This window comes from Elgaria multicarinata, chromosome 20 (assembly GCF_023053635.1).
Source record: "Elgaria multicarinata webbii isolate HBS135686 ecotype San Diego chromosome 20, rElgMul1.1.pri, whole genome shotgun sequence".
NCBI classification, from domain to species: domain Eukaryota; kingdom Metazoa; phylum Chordata; class Lepidosauria; order Squamata; family Anguidae; genus Elgaria; species Elgaria multicarinata.
In genome coordinates, this window is record NC_086190.1 from 17,519,196 (window position 1) to 17,528,568 (window position 9,373).

General features: G+C 47.5%; 1 protein-coding gene across 1 annotated transcript; it reads left to right on the forward strand.

Annotated features, from left to right (window-relative positions):
• The first annotated feature begins 1,137 nt into the window (after positions 1 to 1,137).
• Positions 1,138 to 8,427, forward strand: LOC134411356 (F-box only protein 44-like). Its single transcript, XM_063145097.1, has 7 exons — positions 1,138 to 1,262; positions 2,694 to 2,962; positions 4,456 to 4,633; positions 5,474 to 5,569; positions 6,537 to 6,666; positions 7,412 to 7,593; positions 8,128 to 8,427. Exons 2-7 carry the CDS (start codon positions 2,719 to 2,721, stop codon positions 8,192 to 8,194), a joined length of 897 nt encoding a protein of 298 aa, XP_063001167.1. The 5' UTR covers positions 1,138 to 1,262; positions 2,694 to 2,718; the 3' UTR covers positions 8,195 to 8,427.
• Positions 8,428 to 9,373: the final 946 nt, after the last annotated feature.

Here is a 9,373-nt window from a genome sequence, read left to right on the forward strand (position 1 = left end):
GCAGCCAGAGGTTCCTGATCCATTTAGTTTTCATGGCAAGAATACTGGGGTGGGTTGCCATTACCTTCCCCAGGGATCATATTTAGTCTGACCTCTCTACCATGACCTTCCCGTCTTGGGTGTCCCTTCACGGTTTAGCTCATGGCATCCTTGAGGTGCTCAAGTTCCAGCACCACGGCAAGGTTTTCTTCAGGATCATCCCTGTGCATGCAAATTACAAATAGGGGATCCCATGGGTAGGCAGGAATGATCCCTCCTTAGGAGTAGAAAGGGCCTTAGGAGATTGGGGGGAATGTGGCCACCTACTTATTAACCGACGTTCTCTGCAAACAAACATCTGAGACTGGATTCCTGATGCAATTCAGGATTCTGGTTTAGTATTAATTCAGAATTGCTCTTTGTTTTATCTGCTTTTGTTTGCTATTTTTCTAAAAGAAAAGAAAAGAAAAAAGGTTACTGTTGTTGATGCATTTCAGAAATAAATATTATTTTTATGACTGCTTTTCTAACCTGCCTGCGGATTACAAACGGTTAAAATGCCACAGAACGGTTAAAAATATAAACCGCAATACAAATATTTCAAAGAGCCCTGCCCTCTTTTGTATCTGGTCAGTCTAGTATAGCTCCTGCAGCTTTCACTGTTGTGATGAAGAGGGGATTTCACCAGGTGCTGCACGCATACGAATGACACCTGCTGAAATTCCCTTTTCTCTGCAACTGTTGAAGATACAGGAGCCCTGTCCTCCTTTCCACAGGGTCACCCTACTCTAGCGTATTGTTCCAACTACAGCTTGCAAATGCTGCAATAGGCTTCAGTGAAATCTCCTGGGTTTGCATATCTAACAAAAGGATTCGCCGCCCCGCTGAAATCGGAGCCACCAGCCTGCTCTCCTTCATGAAAAAAGGCTGCGGACTCCCCAAATCCGCCCCCTCCCCCATTTAGACGTCAGGGTTGATTTACACAGCATCGGGATTCCCTAGGAAGGGGGGCGGGGACTGGAGAGCCGCGTCATGGTATGCAAATGAGCCCTGCCCGGGATTCCCTCTCTCTGGCCCTCTCCATAGGGAGGCGGGGCCAGGCCAGAGGCCAGACTGAGAACCTTTCCCCGGATTTCAGCCTCTTGCAACAATATCGTCTCGAATTGGGCTGCTGTCGAGCCTCCTCCTCCTCCTCCTCCTCTACGGTTTGCTTGCGGGGCAGAGAACTAATCGTTTGCCTGGCTAGAAGCGCCAGGGCCGTCCTGTCCCCTTTCCTAGCCCAGGTAAGACCCGGGAATGCTGTGGGGGGGGGGGGTGTCCTTTCAGAGGCTCAGTGCGGTTTGGTGGGCTGGAACAGCAGAGTTGTTTGCAACAGCAGAGGTGCCTCTGACCATGTGTGGAGTGCACACACACACACCTCCCTGCAGGTTGGTGGCCTACGGTCTCTAAGTGGTTTGTGTAAACAAAAATAATAATAATAATAATATAGACCACTGTAAAAATGTAAAGTAAAATATGATACAAACATATGGTGCTTCTGACCATGTGCAGAGTGCCCCCCCTCTCTGGTTCTCCACACCCGTTGCCGTCTCTTCCCGTCCTTCTGGAACCGACCAGGTTTGGAGGCTTGCAAGCAGATCCGGACCCAAACGGGGGGGGGGGGGGGGGCGTGGCAACGGAGGACCTAAAAATCTCTGACTCAATATTAACTTTATTGTTACACCCAGGAAAGGGGGCAGTGGGGGCTTAATAATCAGCGCAAGACAGCATGAACTGCAACTTAATGCTTGTGTGAGGTGTATTGGCGGCATCAAAGCTCTTGGTGAAAGGCTTGCCTTACCACAGCCGTGCAAGGTAGCCCAGTGCAACTCAAGGTGGCTTCTCCAACTTCCAAATTTCCGAGTCTGCCTTTTAGCTTGCTCTCCTAAGACCACTAAGCAGTCCATGTAAAAAAACCAACAGTAATGTAAAAATCAATGCGAAACACGACATAACAGAATAAACACATTAAACATGTTACTACAACCACAGAGCATCTGAATACCAGTGACTGCGGAGGAATAATGTCTCCACAACCTGCTTCCAGGAAGCATCTACTATGGCAGCCTTCCTCAACCTGGGGCGCTCCAGATGTGTTGGACTACAACTCCCAGAATGCCCCAGCCAGCTGCTGGGGCATTCTGGGAGATGCAGTCCAACACATCTGGAGCGCCCCAGGTTGAGGAAGGCTGTACTATGGGAAGCAGATTGGAAGACAAAATGGATGGGCTGCAAGATGAATATGAATATGAACCCAATTCCCTTGCAGATTATAGGCTGAGAAGGAGCATTGAGGCTCAAGTTAAAGGAAGCCAGATTCCAGCTGGACATCAGGAAAAACTTCCTGACTGTTAGAGCAGTGCGACAATGGAATCAGTTACCTAGGGAGGTTGTGGGCTCTCCCACCCTAGAGGCCTTCAAGAGGCAGCTGGACAACCCTCTGTCAGGGATGCTTTAGGGTGGATTCCTGCATTGAGCAGGGGGTTGGACTCGATGGCCTTGTAGGCCCCTTCCAACTCTGCTATTCTATGATTCTATGATCCTCACGGCAGAGGTAGAAACTAAATCAAGGACCTCCGAATTCATTGCTCTTGTTGGGTTCCTGGGTTTCAGGAGGCCCTGTGTATTTCCTGCTAATGGTAACTGTGTGTGTTCCTCCCGGTTCTTCTTTGCAGGCAACTGGAAACTCTTGGAAGGAAGATGGCGAGCGTTGGAGATTTGCCTGAAGGGGTCTTGCTGGACGTGCTGTCTCTGGTCCCTTCGAAGGACCTCATTTGCAACTGCAGGCTGGTTTGTTCCCAGTGGAGAGACCTGGTGGACTTGCCAATTTTGTGGAAGCGCAAGTTCGAGCAGGAAGACAGTGCCTCCGACTGGAAGGAGTCCAAGATCTTCTACATTCTCTGCCACATGGAGAAGAACTTAATCCAGAATCCTTGTGGCGAAGGTGTGTGTCCCTGTTTATCAGGGGAGGGGGCACCTCTGCCAGCCGAAATGCTGATACACATGAGGCTTCCCGAAAGTGTCTGGTATAGCCTTGACTCGCTTCACGGCACAGGTTGTTGGGAGAGATTGCGTATTGGAATCATAGAATAGTAGAGTTGGAAAGGGCCTTCAAGGCCATCGAGTCCAACCCCCTGCTCAATGCAGGAATCCACCCTAAAGCATCCCTGACAGGTGGTTGTCCAGCTGCCTCTTGAAGGCCTCTAGGGTGGGAGAGGCCACCACCTCCCTGGGGAACTGTTTCCATTGTCGTACTGCTCTAACAGTCAGGAAGTTTTTCCTGATGTCCAGCTGGAATCTGGCTTCTTATAACTTGAGCCCATGATTCCATGTCCTGCACTCTGGAAGGATCAACAAGAGATCCTGGCCCTCCTCTGTGTGACAACCTTTCAAGGACTTGAAGAGTGCTATCATGTCTCCCCTCAGTCTTCTCTTCTCCAGGCTAAACATGCCCAGTTCTTTCAGTCTCTCTTCATAGGGCTTTGTTTCCAGACCCCTGATCATCCTGGTTGCCCTCCTCTGAACACGCTCCAGCTTGTCTGCGTCCTTCTTGAAGTGTGGTGCCCAGAACTGGGCGCAATACTCTAGTTGAGGCCTAAATTCTACCCCACTTTAGAACACCCACACAAAACACATCCTTGTTTGTGGAAAGGAATCATAAGAACATAAGAAGAGCCCTGCTGGATCAGACCGAGGGTCCATCTAGTGCAGCACCCTCCAACCCATGTTCCCCAGCAACTGGTACACACAGGCTTACTGCCTCGGATACTGGAAGTAGCACATCGCCATCAGGGCTAGTAGCCTTTGATAGCCTTCTCCTCCAGGAATTTATCCAACCCCCTTTTAAAGCCATCCAAATTGGAGAGATTAGGCAGAGCATAATTTCCCTGATACACAGGTTTTCTGAGTGCAGGGATTTTTAAATTTATTTTTATGTACTCGGAAGAGCTTTCAAACACCCTGTTTCTTTGCTTATGCTCCAAAATGATGCAGCAGAGCAGGACAGTCTGTTTTTAATGCCAGCAAAATATAAACATTATATTTCACCTGAATCTTAAAGGGATCTCCCAAAGTTACGAGACGATTCATGCGATTAAGGGCGGAATTCTACACATACTTAGAAAAAAAGCCCCCAGAATTCCCACTGCTGACTAGGGAACGCTGGGAGTTATAGGACATTTTCCTGTCGAAATGTGTAGGATTGCGCCCTAAATGAGGGACCGATGAATCCCAGAGCTACAAATGTTTTGCAGTTTTATACCGATTTAATGGTAATTGTTAACCATGAGGAATCCTGAGAATTGTTGTTTGGGTAGAGAATTCCATTGTAGCAACATCGGAGTCATTTGTAGAAATAAGTTTATTATTATTTAGAAGATTTGTATCGTTACTTTCGCTTCACTGTCTGACTTTCTTTTTCCTCTTTTTTCCCCCCAGAAGGCTTGGACTCTTGGGAAATCGAGGTTCCCCCAGAAGGCCAGTGGAAAACCGAGGAGGTCTCAGAAAAGGATTCCTTGGAACTGGAAACAACTGACATCCTTCTCAGAAATATTTACATGAAAGATGAGGATATACCCTATCAGCACGTTAAGAAATGCTTTGTGGCGTGCAACGGGTGAGGATCGTGGCCGCATTTGTGCTGAAGACGAGATGGAACTAGGGTTTTCCCATTTCCCCCCCCCCCCCATGGGAATTCTTGTGCGGGTCTGAATATCAATAAATCTCCCCGCGAAGGCAATAATCAGAAAAGGAAAGAACAGTTTAATTAAATCTGGTCAGGCGTTTTTTATTTCTTTTATTTCTTTTTATTTATTACATTTATATCCCACCTTTTTTCCTTCAAGGAACCCAAGGGGGCGTACATAATCCTCCTCCTCTCCATGTTATCACAACAACAACCCTGTGAGGTAGGTTGGGCTGAGAGTATGTGACTGGCCCAAAGTCACTCATGGCCGAGTGGGGACTAGAAACCAGATCTCCCATCTCCCAGTCCAACACCTTAGCCACTACACCACACTAGCATATTTATTTTTATTATAAATCAATGTAGAAACAGACATTTAAAAGAGTCGCATACCTAACCAAAATCTAAATAGTTTTCAGATCCAACCGTCCCAAATTCATCCATTTTTTTTTAAAAAAAAATTTTTGGAGACCTGCAATAAAAGCTCCTTCCAATAAAAATGCCTTCTTGTTCCCATCTTTCTCGGCAGCTTCGGAGAAACATTCTCCAGGGGTTGGAGTCCTCCATCTCTTTTTCAGCCGCAGGAAATATCGCTGCTCAAGGATATAAGAAGAGCTTTGCAGGATTAAACCAATGCTCCATCAAACTGAGTGTCCTCCTTTCCAAAATGTCCAACCAGATAGGTCCAGGAAGCCCGTGAGAAGAGTTGGACATCATGGTCCGAACACTAAAATAATGGTGGTTTTTAATGATTTTAATTTCTTGCCTTAGGCTCTGCGTCAAGAGTCAACGCATCACTTTGAAGGATCACGGCTATTGGGATCAACTGATAGATGAGATCAACCCCACTATTGTGGTGAAGGACTGGTGAGTGAAGAGCATCCTCTCTTGGCCACGGTGGGTGGGGATCCATGGGCCAAGATAAAGTCTGAGAGATACACAGGGCGCCTCTGGGTGCCTACCCCAAGGGAAGCTCGGAGGGTGGCGACAAGAGAGACGGCCTTCTCTGTGGTGGTGCCCCCAACTGTGGAACAATCTCCCTGACAAAGCCTGCCTGGTGCTGACATCGTCATCTTTTCAGCGCCAGGTCAAGACTTTTCTCTTCTCCCAAGCATTTAGCAATATGTAATGACCATGGGTCTGTTCTTTTGGCTCATCATTTTTAAAGTTGTTATAGTGGTTTTAAACGTATGTGTATTTTGCTTGTTTTTGTGGTTTTTAATCTTTGTATGTTGTTTTTAAGTGTTTTTATCTTATGTGAACCACCCAGAGAGCTTTGGCTGTGGGGCAGTATGCAAATAATAATAATAATAAGGAGGAGGAGGAGGAGGAGGAGGAGGAGGAGGAGGAGATCCAAAAGATGGTTAGCTCAATAGGACAGAGGAGGAAGTCTGGTTGGACGTGGGCTTCAATACCTTGGATAGCACCAGGGCCACCATGTTGCTCCAAAGACATCCAACCCAGACAAATCCTCTTGAACTCTCAGCTAGGCACTTTCTCCGGACAAAAGGTGCTGAATTTGCACTTGCTTAAAGGAAATAAGGACATTTCCGGGTCTCCTTATTGGCTGTAAGGAACTGCGTGAAAGCCACCATTGGTCAGAGCTCTCCACAGATGCAGAGAGGATGTGCCGCTCTGTCCCTCCATCTCTATGGTATACAACCTGTCTTGGCAATTTGGGACTGTCATCCAGTTCAAACTGGATGATGCCATCCAGTTGTCAGTCGGGATGGTACCCGGGGCCCCTTTATTTATGATATTTTTTAATACTTGCTTCCTTGCCGAAAGCGTCTTCATCCGCCATGTCTTCTCCATGTGCTCTCCCGCTAAATAGGTATTACTACACCCGTCATTGCCTCTACCGCCTGTGCGTGAAGCTGTTGTCAGCGGACTTCAAAGTCCTCCAAGAATATTGTTCCGGAGATGAGTACAAATCTGATTTGAAAGATAATGAATGGCGTGAGGTAAGTTAAACCCTGGCTGAAATTGTGTTGTAGGCTGAGGGGCCCTAATGCAGACTAGGGCAAGTTGTTTCCCTCTATGAAGGAAGGTTACAACATTTTGGTGTCCTTAAGGAGGGGGAAAAGGCAGGATATAAATGTAATTAATAAATAAATCTCAGACCGTTAAGCTTAGAGAAAAGGGAAGGGAAGGGAACCATGAGAGAGGCCTACCAAATTCTCCATGGGGTGGAGAAAGTGGGAAGGGAGACATTTTTCTCCCTTCGTTCATAATACTAGGACCTGATGGGGTCAGGTGGGAGATTCAGGACAGATCAGAGGAAGATTTTCTCCACACTGCACACGGTTCAACCGTGGAACTCACTTCCACAAGACGTCGTGACGGCTACCACTTTGGAGGGCTTTAGAAGGGTATCGGGGAAATTCCTGGAGGGGAAGGCTACTAGTCCTGATGGGTATATGATACCTTCAGCCTTAAAGGAAGTATGCCCGTGTCCACCAGTTGCTGGGGATCATGGGCGACAGGATGCCGTTGTGCGCATGTCCTACTTGGGGGTTTTCCATTGGGGCAGCTGGTTGGTCACTGTGCGAACAGAGCTCTGGACTAGATGGACCATTCATCTGCTCCAACATGGCTCTTCTGACGTTCTTATTCTCTTACGTTCGTCAGAGGGGCTGCTTTCCCCTGGTCCTCATGCCACAGCCTCACCCCACACCCATCTTTCTCCTCTGCCTCTTTTGCGTACAGGTTTCATACACGTTTAACAGCTGCCCTGCCGGAGTCCGTCACGTCCTCTTCCAGCACCAGGGCAACTGGGAGCGACCTGGGAGCGGAATGAGAATGACCAAAAGCAGCCTTACTCTCGGGCCATTTTCTTGCTACCAGTTCTTACGCCTTGACACCCGAAGATCTAACATCTGCGGCCTACGGTAAATTATTCCTGAGAGGGGCTCATTCCCCCAAATACACCCACACACTCCGACATGAACCTACCCATACACTGCACTCAACATCTAAGGTCCTCCTCCGAGTGCCTACTCCGAGGGAAGCTCGGAGGATGGCAACAAGGGAGAGGGCCTTTTCAGTGGTGGCCCCCCGATTATGGAATGATCTCCCCAATGAGGCTCGCCTGGCACCAACACTGTTATCTTTTCGGCGCCAGGTCAAGACTTTTCTCTTCTCCCAGGCGTTTAACAGCATTTAACAATGCTAAGTTTGTTTTTTAACGGACCCCAGAACTGTTGTTTTTAAATGGATGCCGTTGATTTTATACTGTTGTTTTTATGTTTTTGATGGTTTTAAATTTTGTATACTCTTTTAACGTTTACTGTTTTTAACTTTTGTAAACCGCCCAGAGAGCTTCGGCTATGGGGCGGTATATAAATGTAATAAATAAATAAATAAATAAACAAACCCCTCCTCAAACTATCTCTCTCTCTCTATTTCTCTCTCTCTCTCTTCAGGTTTCAAACGTCTTCTTCCAACACTGAGCCCAAAACTATAGCAGAATGCCAGCTAGAAGCAGACTGAGAACGGCAGCATCACCACTGGCCAGTTATCATTCTTCCTCCATTTTGGAAATCCATCCTGTTAGGACTTCGGTGAACGTGCTTTGATGCCACAGAAATCCCTACGTCTGGTGAAAAGCACCTTCATGCATTCCTCGTTTCTGATGTTCTCTGCTCCTCTTAAGATGTCTGTCTGCAGCTGCTGCCTGTATGCAAGCTGTGAATGTTTTTGGATATTTAAACAAGACAAAGCAAGATTCCGTCATCTTTGTTGAGGGTGGGGGGAAGTTTGGTGAAAATGCTATCATTTTAGATAACAAAGGCTCCTCCGTTTCCTCAGCCTGGCCTGGAGGGATGCATAACCAGCATCCCCTTCAGTATAGGGGTTTCTCTAGAATAATTCTTCTGTGCTCAGCATAGTAACGGCTGCTGATTCTTGCATTAAAAGCATAAGAACACGAATAGAGCCCTGTTGGATCAGACCAAGGGCCCATCTAGTCCAGCATTTCGTTCACACAGAGGCCAACCAGCTGCCCATGGGAATCCCAAAAGCCGCACCACTTCCAAAAGGTGGTTTCTTTGGGACTTGAAGTGCAGGACACGGAATAACGGGCTCAAGTTACAGGAAGTCAGACATCAGGAAAAACTTCCTGACTGTTAGAGCAGTACGACAATGGAACCAGTTACCTAGGGAGGTGGTGGGCTCTCCCACAATAGAGGCCTTCAAGAGGCAGCTGGACAAGCATCTGTCAGGGATGCTTTAGGGTGGATTCTTGCATTGAGCAGGGGGGTGGACTCGATGGCCTTGTAGGCCCCTTCCAACTCTGCTATTCTATGATTCTAAGCAGGACATGACTGCAACAGCACCCTCCCACCCATGTTCCCCAGCAACTGGTGCACACAGGCATACTGTTTAGACTTTAGGATTCACTTTGGGGGGGAAACAACTCCATAATGCTCTCTGCACTCGGTGTGTATTGATACTTGCCTATTTAAATATTTGTGATGAAGTGGACTCTGGCCCATGAAAGAGCCTGACAACATGGAACTTCATTCTCTTCTGCAAATCCTGGGAGGCATTCCTGTGCCCTGCTAAATTTGCACTCCGTATTTCAGACCTTCTCGCAAGTTGTAAGGCTGTAGCTATTCTCTGTACGTTAGCCCACGATATTTCTGCCTTCAAAACCGGGAAGACTTTGGG